General features: G+C 41.7%; 1 protein-coding gene across 1 annotated transcript in view; it reads right to left on the bottom strand.

Moving 5' to 3' along the window:
• CCBE1 (collagen and calcium binding EGF domains 1) overlaps positions 1 to 23,932 on the bottom strand; it is a 232,863-nt gene that overhangs the window by 31,610 nt on the left and 177,321 nt on the right. The window contains exon 3 of the mRNA XM_058557242.1: positions 8,512 to 8,564. Within this exon, the coding sequence (XP_058413225.1) occupies positions 8,512 to 8,564 (53 nt within the window). The remainder of the gene's footprint in view (positions 1 to 8,511; positions 8,565 to 23,932) is intronic.

The following is a 23,932-nucleotide window of genomic DNA, read 5'->3' on the forward strand; positions in this document are numbered from 1 at the left end:
GGCTGAGCATTTACTTCCAGACAAGATCCAGCATTTCATTAATCGCCACACTCTCTTCCCCAGGTGCTGACAGATCAACATTCCTTGGACACGGAGTGAGCCTGGCTTTGCGCTGCCACACATACAAAGGTGGAATGGGTGAGCTGTCAGCCCCCGATGCGGGCAGGGTTGGTGTGACAAGGATCATGCCATTCACATGACGGCCTGGAACGCTGCCCTTGCTAAATATTCCTCCCCACAGTTGTGATTCCAGGTCTGCTTTGCCGGTGTGTGTCCCTGGTCAAAGGTGTTTTCTTCAACTAAGCATCACCTCCAGGGAACCAACGTTCTGTGCCCTTTTTGCTTAAGAGCAAGAGCTCAGCCGTGACGGGCTGTGGGCTGCCCTGCTCAGCCAGCTATAGCCATCATTCAGCAGCCACCAGGGAGGAGGACAAGGGCAGAGAGGCCATCAGAAGTCCTTGTGTTGACTGTGGTGCCCAACAAGGCTTGTCTCGAACAGCAGCAGCCCCTGCTCACCTCCACCATTCCTGCTCCCTTGAGGTGCCACCTCCACCTCCTCTAGCTGAGTCTTTTATTAGTTCCCTCTGCATCTCTCAAGAGCCAGCTTGCATTGCTTCCTTCTTTTCCTTTTAAATCCTCTCTATTGATTTCCAGACATGGAAAGGATGCATTGGGTTTTTTTCCCATCACTCCCCCACCACAGCCATACTTTCTAGTCCCTCCATCTTGCTAATGTAGTTATATTGAAATCTTGGATAAATCTTCAGTGTTTGCACCATAATGACAATATAAAAGCTATTCTTTGCTGAGCCTGGGAGTATGCTCTAATTACCTATCCTTTCCTGAAGAGCCTTTTGTTTTCCCTAGAATTAAAAAATTATCTTGTATATTTTGGGGTACCAGGTATTGAGCGTTTTCTCTTAGATTCAAACTCTCCCTTCCATGAGCTACTTTGTGACTGGGACTCTGGAGACCACCTCCTCTCCGCCCTGTCAGCTGCTGGCTAATTAGGTGGGGGAAGCGGGGATGGGAGAAGGAGTAGGGGGAGGGGGCAGGAGGAGGAGGGAGAGACAGACAGACACAGACACTGAGAGGCTGGAGGAGGAAGAGGGGCATGTGCCTTTCTGTTTGCTTCCTGTGCTTTCCGCTCCTGAGATCCTCGCCTTAGCCTTCCTGCTGCTTCCCTCTAGCAGTAGATTGTTCCAACAGCAGCAGCAAAATCCAGTTTGCAGTTTTTCCAGCACCTGCAGAATCAGCCTCATTACATCCCATCCCCGAGACACCAGCATCAGCCTCCGGTGCTCCCTTCCCAAGGTCTGGGTCCCAGGTCCACGGATAACTTCCTCCGAGTTCAGAGAAACAGCATCTGCTGGCTGGTGCCCCCACCTCAGCTCTCTGGGTCCCAGTGCAATGGGCATGTCCTCCAAGCTTCTCAGTTTTAATCCTTCCAACATCTTCTCCTGGCTCCCCTGGCCTAGAAGTGGTAGATGCTTCCTGTAGTTGTTACCTCTGTGACAGTGTTTTCCTTTTGTCTTTTCAGTTCTCAATTTCTAGTTAGCAATTCTTCGTATTAAATTCTGTTAAATAACTGGTGAGTGTTCTACTTCTGGATTTAACTAGGATCCACACACTCAGTTTTCTACAAATCTATCACTAATTCATCCCTAGAGACTCTCCTAATTCAGCAAATCTCCTTTTAGACGTTTTATTAATTTAATTTTGAGGAAGTTTCTCCTGGAACCTCCAACCTGCTCCAGACAGGACCCTGCAGGTCTGCCGCACGGCTGTCTCCTGGGATGTCCACTCACCATCACCCCAGGATTCACACCTCTCTCCTGTGTCGGATCCCTGACTCCTGGATCCCATGACTCCCTCTTTTCTGGTTTACTTTCTCATTTTAGTGGAGCACGTCCTCCAGCGGCTTCCTGAGAAAGGTCTTAAGGGATTTAAAAGTTTTGAAATCATGCATGTCTAAAAATGTCTTTTGTCAACCCTTATGGTTATGGCTAGTTTGGGTATATACTTCTAGGCTGGAAAACCACCTCAGCATTTTGAAGGCTTTGCTCCATCGTCTTCTAGCTTTCAGTGTTGCTATAGGCAAGTCTTACTAGATTCTAATTCGATCTTTTGTATGAATCTCACATTTTTCTCTTGAAAAATGTTAGTATTTCCTTCTTGTTCCCAGTGTACAAAATGTCACAATGATGTCTTCATATGGGACCACTTCAATCTTTGGTGGGCCCTTTTTATCTAGAAATTCATATTATTCACTTCTGGAGAATTTTCTTGAATTATATCTTTAACGATTTCTCTTCTTTTTTCTCTGCTTTGTGTGGAACTCTCAATTATTGGGATGTTGCATCCCCTGGACTGGTCCTCTAATATTCTCATCTTTTCTTTTTTTTTTTTTTTTTTTTTACTATTTTTCATTTCTTTGATCTTTTGCTCTAGTTATTGGGAGATTTCCTCAATCTGATCTTCCAACCCTTTTACTGTTTTCATTTTATGTTTTTAATTTCCAAGGACTCCTTCTTCTTTGAATATTCCTTGTTAATAATATCATGCTCTTGTTTCATGGATGCTATATCATCTTTATATCTCACTGAGGTATAAATGGTAGTTATTATGTTCTGTGTGGTTTGTGTTTTCTCTAAGACTGTTTTTCTGTGTGTTTCTTATTGTAGGTTTTCCTCTAACATCTGGTGATCCTTTTCCTGTTTGGATATCTCCTCTGATTGATTCATGAAGTACTAAAAATAGCTGAATAGAAGCTCTTTGAATGTGGTAGACTTTATAAATCCTGGGCTTCATTTAAGTGGTTTGGCTGGGGCATTCCAATGTCAGTTTCTTTAGGACTTTTTCCTTGGGTTGTCTAGAATATCCAGAGGAGACATTTCTAAATCCTTGCCTGAAAGTAAAGTCATCCTGGAACTCAAGTGAAGAAGGCAGCTCAGTGTTTCAAAATTTAATGTATAATCTTTGACTAAATCCCTCAATTTTCAGTTTTGGACCCCTACCTTCATCTCTGACTGGTATCCCCCAGTCCCAAGAGTCTCCAGGTACCCTCTCAAAAGAATACATCTCTGGTTGCCTGCTTGGTTGTAGAAGGGGCAATATTTTGTCTGCGTGGAGTGGAGGACCAGGTCTAGGACTCTGACTTCTACATAAACAGACTTTTAGTCAACCCTGTTTTTGACATCACTTTCACCCCTACATCTAAAACAGTAACAAATTTTGGAATCTGGAGACTTTTAGTTTTTCTGATTGTTATTTGTTTTGGTATAAATTGGGCTGCTCCTGAGTTTTCTCTGATGCTGGTTAAGGACTCACCTTTCTCATTTTGCTAAGCTACTTACAACCTCTCTATCTGTTCTCCAGATTCCAAAATTTGTTACTGTTATCTCCTCTACCTTTTTCTTTGTCCTTGTGGGTTTATGTCTTTGTGAACCACCCCCCTGCCCCCTGCCTTTTTTTCCACTTTGTGGGAGTTCTGGAGATAGCAAGATTAATGAATTTATTCAATATTCCTTTTTTTTTTTTTCTGGTGAGGAAGATTAGCCCTGAGATAACATTTGTTGCCAATCCTCCGCTTTTTGCTGAGGAAAAGGGGCCCTGAGCTAACATCTATGCCCATCTTCCTTTATTTTATATGTGGGACGCCTGCCACAGCATGGCTTGATAAGCAGTACGTAGGTCCATGCCTGGGATCCGGACCTGTGAAACCCCGGGCTGCCAAAGCGAAGCACGTGAACTCAAGCACTGCGCCACCAGGCCGGCCCCTCAACCTTCCATTTTTGATGCTTGTTTCCAAGAGCCTACCAGCTTTCTGTCATGTTGCTTTACCTCTACAATTTGCCTATTTTCTATGTCTCCTATTTCTCTTGGCACCATTCTAACTTAGACCTTCAGAACCTCCCCTGTAAATAGGCTCTTCATCCCTAGATTCTTCCCCCTTAAATCCATTCCGCATAACACTGTCAGGCTAATAATATTCCCAAAGCATAGCTCTGTGAATGTCACCACCTTGCTCGAAAAACTTTTAAACTCTATACTAATTAACATTAAATATAAATGGTTCACTCTTGCATTTGAGGTCTGGCATTACATCCCTTGAGACTACATTTCCAACCTTAAGATTCATCTCCCCGTTTGAGGAAAGTATCCTAGGAGCTTGTTTGAAATAAAGATTCTTGAGAGATGCACTAACATTCCGCCTGGACTCTTTCCAATCTTTTTAATCTACAGATCTCAGACTTGAGCTGCAACATCCAACTGGAATTCCAGCCTCCAACCATCCCTGTTCTCTTCAGACTGCCAGCCCCCACCATCTGAATTGACATGAGCCAATTTCTTAGTCTATCCTGTTGCTACTATTTCTCCTGACTAATAGGGATTTTGTTCAACCCAGGGGGGATTGTCAGCAACCAAGGACCTCCGATCAGTCCTGAAGAGGTTTTTCCTCCAGTTACAACCCAAAGTTTTACATAACGTCTTCCTGTCCCTGTATCATTTACTTGTGCCATTAAAATGTGTGATTGTGTATTGACAAGAGTTTTACCACCCCTATATTTTCTAATGGTTTAATAAATTCTATGTCTAATATAGCACATTCTTAAAGTCATCCATCCAGTTATCTTTACATTTCAAAAGTCTGGTCATAAGACTAGCATATACTAAACCTATGTAATGGCGAAATTTAATAAAGCACAATAAAATGTGAAAACTGCGTACCCCCCCCCCAAAAAAAAAGGGGGCCGGCCCAGTGGCATAGCAGTTAAGTTCACACGCTCTGCTTTGGCAGCCCGGGATTCACAGGTTCGGATCCCGGGGGCGGACCGACACACCGCTTGTCAAGCCATGCTGTGGCGGTGTCCCATATAAAGTGGAGGAAGATGGGCATGCATGTTAGCCCAGGGCCAATCTTCCTCACAAAAAAAAAAAGAAAGAAAGAAAGACTGATCTATGAGTTCCTTACACTTCAGTAAGACTGCGCTCTCTTTCCCTCACATGCTCTGCCCTGTTTCTGGAAGGCCTCCTCTGTGTCAGGTTCTACTCTCGGAGGCATGAAGCATTATGGTGACCAGGACAGGTTCTGGAGCCAACCCTCCAAACTCTGCCACTCTCTCTGTGCCCTTGAGGTCTTTAAGCCTCAATTTCCTTACCTATAAAATAGGGATAACAGTAATATGGACTTCACGGTGCTTTTACGAAGATGAAATTGAATGATGCGTTCAGCACAGTGCCTGACACATGGCAAAAAGCTTTCCCTGTTCTTCTGCTTCTTTTGTTACTAGTTTTTATGATTGGCTGGTATCTGGCAGGAACTATGTCCCCTGGAATAACCAGCAACACTCTCTTCTTACAGTATATGCTCAATTAATAATTGTTGAACTAGAACAAATCAGGTTACCCTATCACCCGGCCAATCAAGATAATACTTATAGTAAGGGTTGGCAAATTTTTTCTGTAAAGGGGCCAGATAATCTTTTTGGTTTTGCAGGCCTTTGTTGCAACTAAGGCAAAACTCTGCTGTTACAGGGCAAAAGCAGCCACAGACAATATTTAAGTGAATGGGTGTGGCTGTGTTCCAATAAAACTTTATTTACAAAAACAAGCAGTGGGTCAGTTTGGCCCACAGGCCATAGGTTTCTGATCCTTGACTTAGAGCAACAAATACGAGGCAACAACACCTTTTAAACTGTAGCTTCTTCTCATTAGTTAGCATATTTGTTTAGAAATTCTAGTCTCTTTTTACTACCTGTGATGGTAAATTTTATGTGTCAACTTGGCTAGGCCATGGTACCCAAATATTCGGCCATTTTTCTAGATGTTTTGGTGGAGATATTTTTTAGATGGGGTTAATATTTAAATCAGTGGACTCTGAGTAAAGTAAAGCAGATTATCCTCCATAATGTAGGTAGATCTCATCCAATCACATGAAGACCTTAATAGAAAAAAGACCTCCCCGGATAAAGAGGGAATTCTGCCAGCAGATGCCTTCAGACACAAATTGTAGCTCTTCTGTGAGCTTCCAGCCTGCTGGCCTACCCTATAGATTTTGGACTTGCCTCCACAATTTCTTGAGCCAATTCCTTAAAATAAATCTGTTTTTCTGGAGAATCCTGACTAATACACCACCTTTTCTGAAATCTTACATTTATGCTTTGCATTCTTCGGTAATAGAAACCTTTATGACTAAAGATATCTTTAGTAAAAACCACACACTCCCACTCTGACTGATTTCCACAGACTAAAACAAATCAACTTTAAAAAGTATTCTAGTGAAAAGCAATCGAGCAGAGAGTTATGGCAAAGCAACTTGCGGCACTTGAGACTCTTCCTGGAAATACTCAGGTCTAGGCTACATTAACCACAGGTGTTGCAGTCTCACTTTAGGGTGAAGGAGACTGGTTTTAGGCCTAGATGTTTGGAACCACAATACCTAACATTTAAAGAAACTCTAGGTAAGTGGTATCCACGAAACGTGTCTTTAATTAGGTTGGGCAAGGTCTTTAGCTGGGATCTTAAGTTGATCCGCCTCAATTTCCTTTCAGTATCTGCCAAATTGAAACATAAAGGACACATCTGAAGTATGAAGGACTGAGAAAACCTAGCTTACAAAAGAATGCAATTATTTTGACCTTTGTGTTTTTTTCCACCAAGCTCTAACCAACGGAATTGGCTGGCAGTGTGAAATTCAGTCTTGGAGAGACCCAAGGCTACATAAACCATCATATAGGAAGTGATTTCCTAACCAACCTTCCTAAAGCAGCTTTCCCAAAGGTCAGCTCTGGTTTAATGAACTCTTCCATCCTTCCACCAAAGAAAGCAATACACAGGAGAGATTCAATTATTTCTAATTGATAACGGAATTGCTCTCTATGAGATTATGCAACATGCATTAGTTTGGCTGGGCTCCAGGTCCTCTATAGAGACCTAGCTTCTTGAGCAACAGTAAAGAAAACTATTTCACATTACTCACCCACCTCTCCCCGGCCCACCCCAGGCCTAGGCAAACTAACCTCATGCTCTTCAAACAGCTCCTAGTGTCTTGTGTGTCAGGGCTCTGCCTGGAATCCTTTGCAGCTCTCTTCCTTCTTCTTGTCTAAGTCCTGGGCAGCCTTCCTTAACAATCTAGTTCAAGTCTCCCCTCCTTGAGACCACCTCTGACCGCCCTGGTCCTCTGTGCTATGTGTCCCCTTGAACACTGAATGCAGTGTTCAGTTGCACTGAATGCCTCTATTGCACCTTGCAATTACTATTAATAACAGCAGCAGCAGTAACAGCAACTGCCATTTATCAAGCACTTCACAAGAGCCAGCCTCTGTTCCAAGTACTTTACATGCAGTAATATTCTTAAAACAACCATACAAGTCAAGTACTAATACTTTCCTGCAGAAACTAAGCTTTAGAAAGTAACCTGCCCAAGATCATAGCTAGTAGGAGGTATGTTGTGGACTGAATGTTTGCGCCCTCCTCAAATTCATATGTGGAAATCCTAATGCCCAATGTGATGGTAATTAAGAGGTGGAGCCGGGCCGCCCCGTGGCTTAGCGGTTAAGCGCATGCGCTCTGCTGCTGGCGGCCCGGGTTCGGATCCCGGGCGTGCACCGACGCACCGCTTCTCCGGCCACGCTGAGGCCGCGTCCCACATACAGCAGCTAGAAGGATGTGCAGCTATGACATACAACTATCTACTGGGGCTTTGGGGGAAAAAATAAATTAAAAAAAAAAAAAAAGAGGTGGAGCCTTTGGGAGATGATTAGATCACGAGGTGAGGCCCTCATAAATAGAATTAGTGCCCTTATAAAAGAAGCCCCAGAGAGCTCCCTCACCCACTTCTGCATTGTGAGGACACAGCAAGAAGACGACTGTCTGTGAACCAGAAGGCCCTCACCAGACACTGAATCTCCTGATGCCTTGGTCCAGGACTTCCCCACCTCCAGAACTGTGAGGAAGAAATGTTTGTGTTTAAGCCACCCCATCTATGGTATTTTTGTTATAGCAACCCAAATGGACTAAGGCAATGTGGAAGCATGATTAAAATCCAAGTCTCTCTGATTCCATGCTATCCACATCCTGTCTCCCCAGCTCGAGTGCTGGGTCCATGTCTTACATTGCTCTGTCTCTTCAGTGCTGGGCTGAGCACAGTGTTTGCTGATGGTCATGTGAAGGGGCTTTGAGTTAGCACATGAAAAGCAGGTAGAGATGCTGGGAGGACGGTTGTGTTCTAACTGTGTATGAAACACTAATTAGGCAATTACAGCCTCTTCAGCATAAAAACTGAAATATAAGAATTACTCAATGTATGTGTGTATGTTGTGTAATGATTTAGACAGAATAGGCTACCTGTAACCAAATTGGCATTAGAAGAACTTAATGCCAAAAAAATAGAAATTATACACACACACACAGATAACACACATACACTCCATGTACATCTGAACTCTATAGACATCTAATGATGAGTCATGAAAAAGGTAAGAAGACATAATCTTTTATATCACATACCTTCTGGGATGCACTGTCCAAGAACAAATTTATAACCCTTGCAGCACTTTTTCCTAAGAGACAAACAAACAAAACACATTTTAAATGTGATGTGTTAGACCGAAAATATAATTCTTTTCAGTTTTTGGTTTTGAATGAAATAACTTGTGCCCAGGAAAAACTGAAGCATAAAGGAAAGTAGGGATGGAGTATTTTTAAGGAATTTGAGATAAAAAGGAAAATTATCATCAATACCACATGACCACATCTTCCAATAGTAGGATGTCCTTTTCACATAATACGTGAAATTAATCCTTTGAATCCTATGAAGTGAATTAACTTGGAGACTTCAAGATATTTATATTAGGTAATTAGAGGCCTACAGGATATAGTCATGAAAAGGACCTTTCCAACAGGCCAAGGATTCACATGACTTGCTATTACTATAACAATTAGCTAAGTTTAATAATAATTTGATAATTATAAATAATGACTAATTATAATAATAATTAGGTAGCTAATTATTATCAATAGAAAGAAAGACCTGGTCCCTCACTTCTGAAAAAAAAATTGACCACGAAAAGCATGTGAATGGCAGTGGAGCATTGTCTAATATAGCGCTGGAAGTGAAAGGATGTAGCGAAAAGACCAGGCAGGATCCCACTCTACTGTACACAGGGTCGCCAGAAGTCAGGATTGACTTGACAGCACTAACAACAACATTATTATCAAGCCTCGGACTGGAACCCAAGCATTCTGTCTTCATTCAAGTGCTTTTTTTTTTCTTGGTGAGGAAGATTGGCCCTGAGCTAACATCCGTGCCCATCTGCCTCTACTTTATATATGGGACGCCTGCCACAGCATGGCTTATCATGCAGTGCGTCTGTCCACGTCAGGGATCCAAACCCGGGAACCCCGGGCCACCGAAGCAGAGCGCGCAAACTTAATCATTATGCTACTGGGCCAGCCCTCGAGTGCTCTTTTTAAACACCTTACCACATAAGGTACTGAAAAGCACCTAAATTACCTGAATTTAAAAAACAAGAAACAGGCAATTCCTAACATAAATATCAAAGACTTACATCTCTGCCTGAGGTAGAGGAATGGTGCCATCAGTTCAAAATGTAAATCTCCACTGGAAAGATTACATCTTTGGTAAGGAGTTCTGAGCTCCTAACCAACCCGCTCCCCTGCAGATAATAACTTTAAACTCTGGACAAAATAGAAGCCAATGACTACATGAAGCTTCTAGAGAATGAATAAAGCAGGCAGAGTTATAATTTTGAACAAGGGACCAACACAGGGTAAGTCTCCTGCCCTTCAGGGCTTTAGCCTGAGTGCAGATCACAGCTGCCATGCGGTGTGGGAAGCTAAAACTCAGAGAAAACTGTAGCATTTTTTGGCTTGATCAAACAGAGGACAAAACCTTGGCAATCAGAGACACGAGAAATTGAGAGAGAATTCTGAAAAGGAGAGTGCTAGAGAAGGAGAACCTCAAACTCTGTGTATAAACTCTGCCCAAGGCTCCTGTAAGCCCTACACCATGTGTGAGGAGCAGGCACATCAGCCCAGCTAGAGACAAAAGGGGCTGAATGAGGACCGGAGCTGCCACCTACCGCAGGCCAAATAGTTTTCAGTTTTTGTCTAACAAAGTTAATTGCCTGCTAAAAAAAACATATCAATACTCTCTGGACGAATATAACAGGATCCAGGGTCTCTACAACTTAACATGTACAAATGTGACCCATCCTCAAGGGAAAGACAATCAATGGTGTCAGCTCATACAGACTTTAAAGTAGCTATTACAACCATGTTCAATGATATAAACGAAAATACACTTGTAATGAATGAAAAAGTAGGAAATCTCAGCAGAGAAACAGAAACTGAACAAAATGGAAATTTAAGAACCAGAAAATATATCTGAAATTAACAAAAAAAAGAACTCATTGGATAGGTTTAACAGCAGGATGGAGATATGATGTGGGAAAGAATTAGTGAATTTGAAGATACATGCATAGAAATTATCCAGCTTGGAGAAAAAAAAATGATTTAAAAAAAGAACCAAACCTCAGTGACTGGTGAGATGATCTCAAGAGTCTAATGTATGGTATTTGGAGTTCCAGAAGGAGAGGAAAGAGAACAGAGCAGAAAAAAATATTTGAAAAAAATGGTTGAAACATACCAAATTAAGTGAAAGACAAATGTACAGACTAAAGATGTTTAGCAAACCCCAAACACATTAAATACACACACATACAAAAAAATGTCGAGATGTCCAAGTCACATTGCTGAAAACTAAAGAGAAAATCTTGAAAGCAGACAGAGAAGAATTACACATTATCTACAAGGAAAGGATGATTTGAATGACCATGGGCTTCTCATCAAACACTATGGCAACCAGAAACAATGGTATGGCTTCTTCTGAATGCTAAGAAAGCAAACAAACCTGTCAAGCCAGAATCCTACATCCAGTGAAAATATCCTTCAAGAATGAAGGTAAAATAAAGACATTTCAGATAAAAGAAAACTAAGAATTCGTCACCAGCAGACGTGCACCATAAGAAATGCTCAAGGGAGTTCTTCAGGCTAAAGGGACATGATACCCGAGGGAAACTTGAACCTTTAGAAACGAATGAAGAACATCACAAATGATAAATATCCAGGTACATATAAAAGGCTAGTTTTTCACTCAATTGTTTTAAAGCCAAAATTATACCATTGTTTTGTAGGGTTCATTATGCATGTAGATGCAATAAGTGTAACAAATGTAGAATAAAAATATGGCAGAGGGTAAATGGCCCTATATGGTTACAAGGTTTCTTCATTGTGTGGGAAAGAGAACAATAGTGATATTTCTGCTGGAGCAAACACTCCCCTTTGCTCTCCATCTCTCCAGCCCCCATTACTTTTTCCTTCTCTTCTCTCCCAGCTGTTTCTTTGTAAGCTTTCCTTTACCACACTACATCAGTATATGTTAACTCAGAGGCCAAGAATTAACCAGGGTCCAGTGAATCTGCATATTTTAAGAATATACCCTAAGATATTTTTTAACTGTAATGGTTAACTATCATTTAAAGAAACTATCTCTCGGTAACCATAAGAGAAATCAAATTCAAAGTTACTCCTCTCGCAATACCACTCAATATTTGCATTTGCATTTGGATGTGCTTTCTAGGTGCAAGGGAAAGGGAATAAGTCAAATGTGGTCTACTGGCTGGGAATTGCCAATCACCTGCAGCCTATCACGCCACCTGTGTGAACACGTCCTTTGTACGTTGTAATGGGTACAGGGGCACAAACCACTGATTTGAGAAATCAGGCATTATCTGTGTGTGTCCTAAAGCAAGTTCTCACCTTCATCAAGTGGTCAGAACCTTTAACCATGTTAGAAAAGGGCTTCTGTCTGTTTAAGAAGAATTTGATACACTTGAATGTATTTTTTCTATCACATAGTAAAAAAAAAAATTAACAGCATTATTTTCTATTTTTGCAAATTAGTATAATCTATATTATTGGTCAAATCAATTTCTGTGAACTGGTCTGCTAGGCAGGTTACCACTCATAGGAGAAACTTCAGCAATCTCTTCCTAAAGCTTTTAAACTTTATGAAAATTTTATTAAATCTATCATTTACAAATTTTATATAAAATTTATTAAAAATGTATACAACCTATAAACATCAACATCTGGTAAGAGAACATTCTGAGGTCCAATCGGGTACAACACCACTGCCTCATCCCTCCCTGCAACATTCCTCACGTGCAGTCCAGCTGTGGTAGATAATCTTACTTCAAAATCATAATAAGTGGGCTTCTAGTATTAAAAACAGCAGCATTTGGGATGCTCCCGAAACAGACTTGAATGAAATAGCTAAGGGTCCCCCCTCCCCGGCAAAGAACACATTTGCCTACCTGTACTTGTCCACTCAATATAGATTATTTTGAATCGTTCTTCAGCATATTTTATGTTAGGGCATATATGTATATTACATATATATGTAATTTACTGATAATAAATGATGCATGGCAATGTCCAGAGTTTTCCCATTAGACATAATTTCCCAACATCTCCAAATGAATTATAATTTAACATGATAAGAGAAGCCCATGGGGTCTAAATTTATGATTGTTATTATTTCTAACAGAGGTAGAGGATCTACCTTTAGATTCCATGAAACTTAAACTCTGTCTAGTTTTCCATGGTTTAAGAAAATCCAAGTTCCCAACAACCAAAAAGAAAACTGGTTTAATAGAGTATTCCTTAAAATTTTATGGTTATTACCTACTATATTACTTGAAGCTGTTCTACAGAAAACTATAAGAAAAAGAGCTGTGCACTAGAAGATTTGCAACTGAGTGATTCATGAGAAAGTTGGATGGAGGAGGAAAAACATGTGTTTTTGATACTCATGTCCCAGAGGTAACACCACATTTAAACATATGGTTCTATTTGTCTGTTTCTATTCAAACGGTGCATCTAAGGTACAGCCTCTGAGATGTTCGATGGCATTTTAAAGTTCATGCAAATCGATGCAATCCTTACCATCTCTCTTTCTACATCTAAGACGTTGAACTTGGGCATTCTGACCTTTCTGAGCATTTCAAGGGCTTGAGATCGTCCACACAGTGGAGCCAAAAGTAACCTATCATTTGCCTTTTTTGTGAAATTAAATGATAACATAGTGATTTGATATGCTTTGAAAGGCTAGAGAGCTCTGTCAGGAGAAGATCTGAACTTCGGGATGGGAATGCTTCATTTAAATTCCTGCTCAGCTAAGAATTAAATCCCCCTTGGCTGTTTCTACTTAATTGAATAACTAATACCAGCTCTCTGCTCACAGCAGGGAGCTCTGAGACTCCACTGTCCCCTCCTACTTCCCCAGAGTTCCTGCGAATACAGCATTATTTTGCATCTTAAACACCCAACAATCATAAATCACCATTTAAAATAAACAATGAAATATTCCAAAGTATAAAAAAACAACACTGGCTGCACGTCATACCTTTTCAAAGATTACTTACACCATAATTTACATATAATGAAATCGAGACAGCCGAAGTGCGATCTCCTCGTTGTGCAGGCACGAACACTTGTTAGATCTCACTACGAACATGGCTGTGTGGTTTTTATCTTTAAGAAAAACAAACTAAGATGGGGAAAGCTCATGTGGATTCAGGGGAGGCAGTCCTTAATATGCTTCACATGTCATAGCTTGGTTTTCCAAATGGAAATGCTTTTCTCATTTCTTGGCAACGGGAAGTGGTGATTAGATGGTTGTTACATAGAAAGGGCGACATCTGGTAATCAGGAAAGTCTGTGGAAGTTTCCCTGGGGTGCCCCTAAGTATCAACACACACAAAAAATCATAAATAAAAACAGTACAGCCAGAAATATATCCCACCAACCAAGTGTGTGTGAGAGCTTTTGGAAGGAAAAACTACATCAGGAAAACGAAGATCGAGATACCATCATCCAAAGTGTCTGCTGACTGTTAGTTATCAGGCTCTAGAAAAGAATTAAAAAAAAAAAAAAAACTGCCTGAAGAATTAGAGGACCAGAAGGAACCTTGAAAGGTCAAGTGAGTTAGTAGGCAAGAAATATTTCAACACTTGCTCCAACGCAACAGTAAATTTTCCTAAGATTTACTTGGGGTTTCCTTTGCATACCTGCCTAGACATGCAGCAGAGATGTCAGGAGTTTTTTAAGAATGAGAGACAGAACTGCATTTTTTAAGCGTTGGTGCCAAGAGCGGATGGAGCAATGGCTTTGGGGTCAAGCAAATCTGGTTTATAATTCTGGCTCTGTCATTTCAGAGCTGGGGATGTGACCTTGGGCTCATTTCTTAAGCTTGCTGAGCTTCAGATTCCTCACGGAAAAAATAATATTTGCTTTATAGGGTTATCACAAGGATAAGAGATAATATAATAAAGGTGCCTAGCACGGGGCCTGGTTTGGGGTCAGAACAGTGTTCTAGCTGCAGCTTTATGAACACAGCAAGAAAACAGCAAAAGCAACTCTTCCCAGATGTTTTCATCTTATGACTCATCTCTTTCTTCCACTTCTTATTCGATGGCAGATGTCACCTCTTCTTCCAAAAACAAAAGAGACGAGGAGGGGAGGAAGAGCAAGTTCCCCTTTCAAGATGATGGAAAAGTAATATTTTTGTCCTCTTCTTCTTTCACATGTTAACCCCAGATAATGAGGAGAACAAGAAATAAAAATGCAAGCTCATATCCCACGGATTTAGGAGATCTCTCTAACTCCGAATCACAATATATGAACACGGCCAGTGGAAGGAAGGATTGGAAGTGATTTTGCAGGGTGGAGTAACTTCAAACCTAAGTGCCTCCAGAGGAGGTTATCAGGAGGTTATCATGGGGAAGCCAGCCAACCTATCCCGCAGAACTTCAGCAAAGCTTAGAAATGGATACACCAGGTATTGAGGAAAGTGGAGGCCAGAAGACAGTAAGATGATCTGCAAGTCTAGTGAGAAGCTGGACTTTCAGTTCCCTCCCCAACCCCAAGCAGCTAGCCTGATACTCTTTGCCTACTGCAGCAGGAGGCAGAAGGCACATCCTTTTGGAAAACTGTACCCAAGAAGTTCAAGACTGTAACACCAAGCCAGAGAACCCAATGGCACCTACCCACGAGCAGATAATCCTGCCCAGGCACACAGTTTCCAAATGTTTTTAAAGAACCCCTTCAATTTCATATTTCCTTCCAAAACAGTGAAGCCCTCCTAGTGATGGCTTCTAAAGGTAAACTGATGGTGCTTTCTCACATCTTCAACTCGTCAGTCCTAAATGAAGACAGATGAGATGGAGACACTGCAGAGTCCAGTTTGCATGATTTATTTTCACAACTCCCACCATGCTGTGGCATGCATGAGAAAGTAGTCCATAAGAAACTTTCGCCAGGAAGAATACAGAACACGAGGCCTTGGGGGCTAATATTAAAGGGCCGAGGATTTAAAAGCGGGCCTGAATTTTTTTGTAAATCTCCTTAGAGTGAGGAAGCTTTCTTCTCTTCCTTTTAACCTTCCTCCCTTGCCGAAACTTTTATTGAGCTTTGCACGACTTTGCGTGAGCTACCAGAATTCCTTTTACACCAGATGCCCTGAGAACCGAACCCAGTAAAATGACTCACCTCCCATCTTGGCATGCTTGGTTCCAGCCTTTTAACCAGAAAGTGCTCCTCCCAGGCAAATGGAATAACATCACGTTCACTACAGCAATGAGTAAAGGAAAACTTAAAAAAACCAAAACAAAACAAACCTACCAATTTATTTATATATAAGCTTGTTACCGCCAAATCTCAATGACAATATTAAGAGAATCATAAGGAGTATGTTAGGTATACCCTGCTCTTATATGCACAATTACTGATGGTCAAGATCAAACAAGGAAAACAGTTTGGTGGTTCCTCAAAAAATTAAAGAGTTACCACATAATCCAGCAATCCCACTTCTGGGTACATACCCAAAAGAATTGAAAGCAGACTCAAACAGATATTTGTTCATAGCAGCCTCATTTACAATAGCCAAAGGTATAAACAACCCAAATGCCGTCAATGGATGAATGGGTAAACAAAATGTGGCATATATATATACAATGGAAGATTATTCATCCCTAAAAAGGAAGGAAACTCTAACACAGGCTACAACGTGGGTAAACCTTGAAAACATTATGCTAAGTGAAATCACACAAAAGGACAAATATTGTATGATTCCACTTATACGAGGTACTTAGTCAAATTCATAGACAAAGTAGAATGATGGTTGCCAGGGGCCGGGGGTGGGGGGAGTTGTTGTTTCATGGGGACAGAATGTCAGTTTGGGAAGATAAAAAAGTTCTGGAGATGGATGGTGATGACGGCTGCACAACAAGGTGAATGTACTTAATGTCACTGAATTACACACCTAAAAATGGTTAAAATGGTGAATTTTATGTTATGTATATTTTACCTCACATATACACAAAGACCAAATGAGGAAGCAACACTGAAGTCATTCCTCTAACCATTAACACCCTGGTCATGGTATCATCTGGGTTTTAGCTGTGTGAGTACAGAACAAAATTAGAAGTGTGTGTGGGAGGATTATTCTTAGACGGGGCTAAGGTAATAACCAGAAGGTATTTATCCCTACAAGGCTAAAAGTGATAATAATTTACTCATTCAACATTCATCACGCATCTACCTGAAAGGCAGAATAGCTGGTGGTTAGGGCTCTGGGCCTTGGGGATGTACCTCCTGGGTTTGAATCCAGACTCTGCTGTTTTCCAGCTGTGGGATCTTAGACAAGCGACTTAAAGTCCCTCTAACTCGATTTCCTCATCTGTAAAATGGGATAGTAGTAGGACCCACCTCTCTGTCTTGGTGTGAGGCTTCAAAGAGTTAAGATGGATACAGAGCTTAGTACAGTGCTGACAGACATTAAGTCCAGCAGAAAATTGAGAAAGAAATATGATGGTTTTCCTGCTGTGTCCTTGCTCTGATGACCACCTTCAAGGAGCCTGGAGCACTGAAGAGGGGGAGCATCAGGAAGTCAGCAGCGCCACCACAGTATGACTCCCAGTTGGCTCGGCTTTGAGTGAGAAGCAGCTAGCGCTGACTGATACAATACAAGGGCTGGTATCTTGGTCATATTTTGTTTCCACAGTCTCTCCTGCTCAAAGATGATTTTATTGGATAGCGGGAGAAGTGAAACCCTCTTGGGCTACTAGAGCATTCCACCTCCTTCTCTATGATCGGCGCGATATCCATTCTCAGTGATGAAATACACACAACTGGATCTCCTACTGTTTACTCAAAGCTGGAGCAGGAGCACACAGGAGGTGCAGACAACAGCCCAGGCTGCAGGGCTGAGATGCACGTGGTCACCTTTGCATGATGTTTCTGCCAGCGCCTCCCTATCTCAGGGTTAAGGATCTCTGCAGAGGGCTGGCCAGAGCCCAGAGGGCTTCTGGAGACAAGAACCTGGGATTAACTTCCTCTTCGCAACTATGACAATGCTCCACACGCCAGCTCTCTTCTCAACATTTTTCCTCCTTCCTTATGACCCCAAATGAGTTTTCTATCTCATCAACCCTTATTGTCTTCCTTGTGGGCTGCCTTTCCCTAATTCAGATGAGAAGTTGATCATTTATGAAATATAAGAAAAAGTTATAACAAGTTGAGAAAGGTAGTTACTATCTTCATAAAAAACAAAATAAAATTCTATATATAAGTATATACATAAATACAGTTGCTGCAAGACTTCCTTGCAGCAATATGGTTCACCAAATGCAGTGACATCATGGGACTCAAAGCCCTAGTCATTGATTTATTTTGATTCTATCCTTAACTCTTTAAGCATTGGAGGACCACCTGAATGGTTACTAATAACATGCTCCAGTGGTATTCACCAAGAAAATCATATCTTCAAGCACTGAATTATTCATGATAAACTGAGCAATATAAGTCATCCACAGTGGTTACCAAGGCATTCTTGGAAGTTTCCTGACTGCTCTGTCACCTTCTCCTCCCACTCTGGGCTTTCTCTGTAATTCAGCCATTGTTTTCTCATTTCTCTCTCTTCCAAAGTGTGGATCCAGCTTCAGGATTTCAATTCTCACCTCTCTGCTCATGACTCCTAAACTCCAAACTTCCAGGCATCTTAATTGCCTTCGCTTTGCTTGCTTGTATTTTCTAAGTTTTCTATAATTATCAAGTATTATTTTTGTAAGGAGAAAACATTATATTTCAAAACTAATAGAAAAAATTAATTTCTCACTGCCAAGGTGGAATAGAATAGCGTCCTTGACCAAGCCAGAGCTCAAAGGCAAATAATCCACAAGGCTGTTTTAAAATATCACTTCTCTTTTTTTTCCTACTAAAGCCCCAAATTACCCACAATAGCTGCATTTTCAGAAGGTCATTACTGTGGCAGAAAGAGCTAGCTGTTCTCCCTTATCTACTTTCTCTTTTTTTCTATTTTAACAAAAACCTAAATCATAGCTGGGTTACAACCACCCAGAACAAAGGAAACATTTCTCAGCTTGCATCCACCAGGTATGGCCTTGCGAAGAAGCCCGGCCACCGGGATGTGAGTAGCCGTGGTGTATGCAACTTTCAGGTGCTACCCTTAAATGGAAGGGGCACATACCTTCCCATGTGTGGGAATGTGGACATGATGGTGGTGAGCCATCTTGGACAAGGAGATCAACACCTTAGTGATGGGTGGATCAACATACAAGGAGCTGAGTCCATGATGCTGTCCAGCCACCATACGAGCTAAGGATGCCTGACGGTTTTATGTAAGAGAAACAAACTTCCATCTTGTTTAAGCTATTATTTTTGGTTTCAGTTATAGGAGTCTAATATATCCCCAAATCTAAAAAAAACCTGAAGGAAGTGAATCCATGGGAGAAAGACTACTGAAATGTAAGGTTAGTAAGCCAGAGGGGCCTGGAGAAGACGTGGTCTTTTGTTTTGCTCCAGTAACAACTGTGCTTGAAGCCCCTGAGCCTTATGAAATGATAATCTTTGAAATGAAAATGTCTGGAACCTTCTTTGTAAATTATCCAAAGCTCAAGAACTCTCTGCTTTGACAGGGCCGTGATCCTTCTCTCCACACAGTGGGCAGAGTTTCACTGGCACTCTGCTCCCTTTCCTGCCCTTCACCATGTAAATGAGACATTTCCAGAGAGATCTCAGTACAGGAACGTAAATAGCAAATACAATTTGCTGATTCTGATTTTTGCCCACAGGTCAGTCACTTGGGAATTAAATGAGGAAGTCTTAAAGTAGAGAGTTTTCCTTGTAATAAAACTTTGAAAGACAGAGGGGACCCAATCTGAGATCTTCTTTGTTAGGTTAATTAATCATGGTGTGACATATCCCATTCCTCATGTGCATAAAACCCTTACAGAAAACGAAATACAACTGACATTAATTCAGGTCCAAGTCACTGGAGGGAGTAATTCATACAACACCGAAAGTGGGATTTCTACCTTCAAATCATTTACAGATGAGAGCAGGAATCTTCTATTTGTTTTAGATACTGAACTATATAAATAATGACTCAATATTGCAGTAAACATTTCAATTCAGATTAGTTAAGAATTGGAAGCATTATGTTTGACTCTATTCAACCAACACTTAATTGAGAGCTTATTATACGCCAAGCCAAGCATTTCCCATAGATTATTTAATTCTCGTAACCACCCTTTGTTCACAGATGGGAAAACTAAAGCACAGAATGCTTAAGTAACTTGTTCAAATTAGCAGCTGAGCTGGACATGAACCCAGGCTGCAGGAGTCCAGAGGCCATCTCTTCCCTGAACTGGGTGAGACAGAGATACGGAGATGATTCAGACCCGCGTTTGGTCCTTGAAGACAATCAATGTGGGAGAAACGTATACACACATCTATAGATAACATAAAACTGCTTTAAAACCATCCTCACACAAGTACAACGTATTCTCTCAGTACAGGGGGAAGAGTATCAACTCAATTTTACGGGCTGCAGAAATGCGTGGCCCATTGGAGTTGCTCCCGCCCCAGAAAGATATATCAGGCCCCCTAAAAAGGGGTGCCCACCCTCACCACCTACCAGCCTTGCCTCTCCAGCCTGGCCCCAAATCTAGTTTTTCTGTCTTGCACGTTCAGCTTCCCTCTGGGGAAAAAGTCCCTGTCCTTGGTTCAGGATCTCCTTAGACAACCTTTAGGATGTGCCTCATAAGCCTGAAACTTATTTAATTTGTAGGTCAGAGAGCCATAGTATAGGCCCAGAGGAGAGGCTGGAAAGAAGAGATTGCAGACAGAGCAGTTAAAAACGCCACTGAAACATTTCAGGCAAGAGATTAAGAAGGTCTAAAACAGGGTAGCGGGAATTGAAAAATGAGGACAGATTTTAAAGACCTTTGAAAGGTAGGATCTATAGGATTTCCTAACACACTGGATGTGGTGACTAAGAAAAACAGAGAAGTCTAAGACTAGAGATACATCTTAGGGTAGCTGACTGGAGGATGAGGTCACCATTAACTAACGCAGGTTAAATCAGAAAAGAGCTCAATATGAAAGATTTTTATAGCACAAATTTTGGGGTGACTATAAGGTACTAATTATATTCAGTTTGGACATATCGTTTAGGATGTTTGAGACCTTAGGCAGCTCAAGGGTGACGCAAGGGTGGAGGTGTGCTAGAGACGTCTTTAGAGGGACGAGTGTAGCTGAGCCTTGGATAAAAACACCTGGGGAGGGTGTGGACCAAGGACATGATTTGGGGAGCTGTCCTCCAGGAAGAACTGGACCATGTAAGGAAGCCGGAGAGAAGGACTAGCCAGAGAAGTGACAGCGAGGAAGCCAAAAAACTGGCTATATGAGTTTGAGCATATAGCTTGAGTGGGACTCTGCTTCCCACTCTGGAAAAAAAGGGGCTTGGACTAGGGTGATCTTTGAGGTCTCCCCCAACTCAAAAATTCCCTGGCTCTTGGGGTGATGACAAAGTTCTATATCTTCATTGTGGTGGTAGTCACATGGGTGTACCCTTTGTGAAAACTCACTGAACTGTACATTTAAAATTGGTGCATTTTGTTGGATGTAAATTATACTTCATTGAAGTTGACTTAAAAAACTCCTTGGCTCCATGTAATTATCCATTTCATGCAAAATTATTAATGATAGCATGAAATATTCCATTTATGAGTATTTTCTCATCAGAGAAAAACACAGGTCAAAAAAGGCACACCTCCCCAATTCCCAGGGGAAAAAAGACATAAATTAGAAGGAACTGTTTTAAGAAATTAGTTCCTGATCATTCCAGACATTGGTACAAGTGAGCAGATGTCCCGCATATGTTTCACAAGCACATGGGAAAGGAACGAGAACCTCTGGTGGACTCGCAGACACGGCACGTGCGGTAGGTTCTTTAGGACAGCCCTAGAGCCACAGGGAAGCAATGCGGCAGCCCTGGCTCTCCTGGGACCTGCAGCTCCCAGGTGGCCATGACCTCCAGACAATTTGCTCAAGCGGTGGTTCTCAGGAGTTTATCACATGTCAGTCAATACACAGCGAAACTCAACAAGGATTTCTAAGGTGTAGGAGAGGATGCTCCCGGTGCAAGGTAAACCCACTTAAAACAACTTAAGCTCCTTGTTATCTGAAGCATCATTTAATTAGAAGGGAGAGGCTGCCCACCTCTCTATATCGAGTCTACTATGAAGGTTATGTCATTTATCACGATTTTTTTCCCCTTTTGCAAATTTTAAGAGAGAGTGCCTAAGAGTATTAAGTCTGATCCCTGACCACAAGGTATAGTTTGGGGCTCTAGGATAAAGGTAGCTCTACAGAAAATCTTATGGTCATGGGAGGACAGGCATGTCTCTACCATCGTACACGCCACTCTGTCTCCGCTAACTGACCATGAACTCCTTTAGGGCAGGAGTCGGGTCTTAGTTATCCTGAGCCCCTGGCCAAGCGTCTGCAAGATCACAGATGCTCAACACACTTTGGCTGAATTGAGCCTTGGTTAGAACTCTTTCCTTGGGAAGAACCTACCCAAGACGTTATTTACAAGTAGAAGAGTTATGGCTTTATCTTCTCTTTACCTTTTGTTTTATCTTTTTTGGCCTCTCGTGGGCTCTCATTCTTCTCTCCTTTCTCCTTTTCTGTATTACAAGGTGCAGAAGGAATTAAGGCCTGACTGAGAGTCAGGAGTGTGCAACCCCAGTAATGATTCTTGCATGAAATGATGACAAATTGCCTTTACCATCTTCTGCCTCCAGGGGCTGAAAATATTCAACTTGATCTGGAGTAAATAATATGTGCTCTGCTGTTTGGGATGAAGAACTGGGAGATTCAGGCAGTCTGGGCAAGTTGTTCCAGACTGTTCAGTGGTACAGCTGGAACCAGAATCCAGAGGTGGCCTGGCAACTCAGCCACCTTGTCTAGGCTAAGAAGTTGTCCTGGGACGTTAATATTGGATCCCTTCTGAGTGGCAACACAGGCCTCTGCGTTTAGGAGGCCTGAATGAATCAAAATTATTAACAAATACAAAAATGTGGAGAGGGGCTGGCCCGGTGGTGTAGTGGTTAGGTTTGCATGCTCTGCTTTGGCGGCCCAGGGTTTGCAGGTTCAAATCCCAGGTGCGGACCCACGCACTGCTCATCAAGCCATGTGTGGCAGTGTCCCACACACAAAATAGAGGAAGATGGATAAAGATGTGAGCTCAGGGCTAATCTCGTTCAGCAAAAAGAGGAGGATTTGCAACACATGTTATCTCAGAGCTAATCTTCCCCACCAAAAAAAAAAAAAAGTGGAGACATCGCACAGTATCACAGTATGGGCAACTGTTTTAAAGTAAGGCAGAGCTGAGTTTGATTTCACCACTTACTTGTTTCATGAATTGATGTAAGTTATATATAAATTTACATTTCAGTTTCTTCTTCTGAAAATGCAACATCAATATAGACTTTATTAGGGTTATTTTGAACATTAAATGAGACAGATAAAGCACTTGGTGTAGTACCTGTTATATAGGAAATGCCCAATAAAGGGACATTAATAATGACAGCAGTAGTAATAGTAACAGTAGTAGTAGTTAATGTTGTTATTCTCTTCTGTCTTCCTTCAATGTAGGGGTTAAGTATATATCAAATGAATATTTATAACAGTTATGATGTAGCACTGTGAAATAACGGAATGCCTTAAGATTAAACAGCATGTTAACTCACACTGAATCAACAAATAATAATTGAATGGTGACCCTGGGCAAGTCACTGATAGTCACCTTGGGAAATATAAAGAATCATGAGATAAAGAGTTTATACAATCATTGAGGACACACAACATAAGAAATGTTCAACCACAACATGACCTTTGAAAATAATAAAATGCTCAAGATGTCAAAAGGCACTCAGTCCATCAAAAATTACCACAGGACAGGGCAGGCCCAGCCCAGCATGATCTGGGAATTCTTTGTGGAGTGGGATTTGGATCTTACAGGATGGATAAGATGTGTCTAGACAGAGAAGAGAATGGAAGGTCAGTCAGGGCAGAGACAGGCATACAGAAAATCATGAGGAGGTGCTGGTTATCTTGGCCTTGGGGACACAGCACTGTTTGACTTGTTACACGGTACTAGATAGTAGTGCCTTATTAACTAGAACCTTGAATTACCCAGGTATCCCTTGAACGAGAGATGTCAGTCACTGACATCTGTGCCTGGCTGTCCATGACCCCTTCCTAGGGAAAATTGCTTAGCCCATAGTTGCTTCTGATTGGTAGCCTGGATGGTCCTACTTTGTACCAAGAGCCAATGGTTCTGCCCCTCTTGGTTGAGAAGACTGGGAAGGGGCACCTGAACCAAGAGTGGCCAATCCAGTCACCAATCCCAGGCCAAAACAGTGAGCTGGACCATCACACACTCTGGTCCAGGGCTCTACACTAACAAACACCCAGT

Source organism: Diceros bicornis, chromosome 16, assembly GCF_020826845.1.
Source record: "Diceros bicornis minor isolate mBicDic1 chromosome 16, mDicBic1.mat.cur, whole genome shotgun sequence".
NCBI classification, from domain to species: Eukaryota; Metazoa; Chordata; class Mammalia; order Perissodactyla; family Rhinocerotidae; genus Diceros; species Diceros bicornis.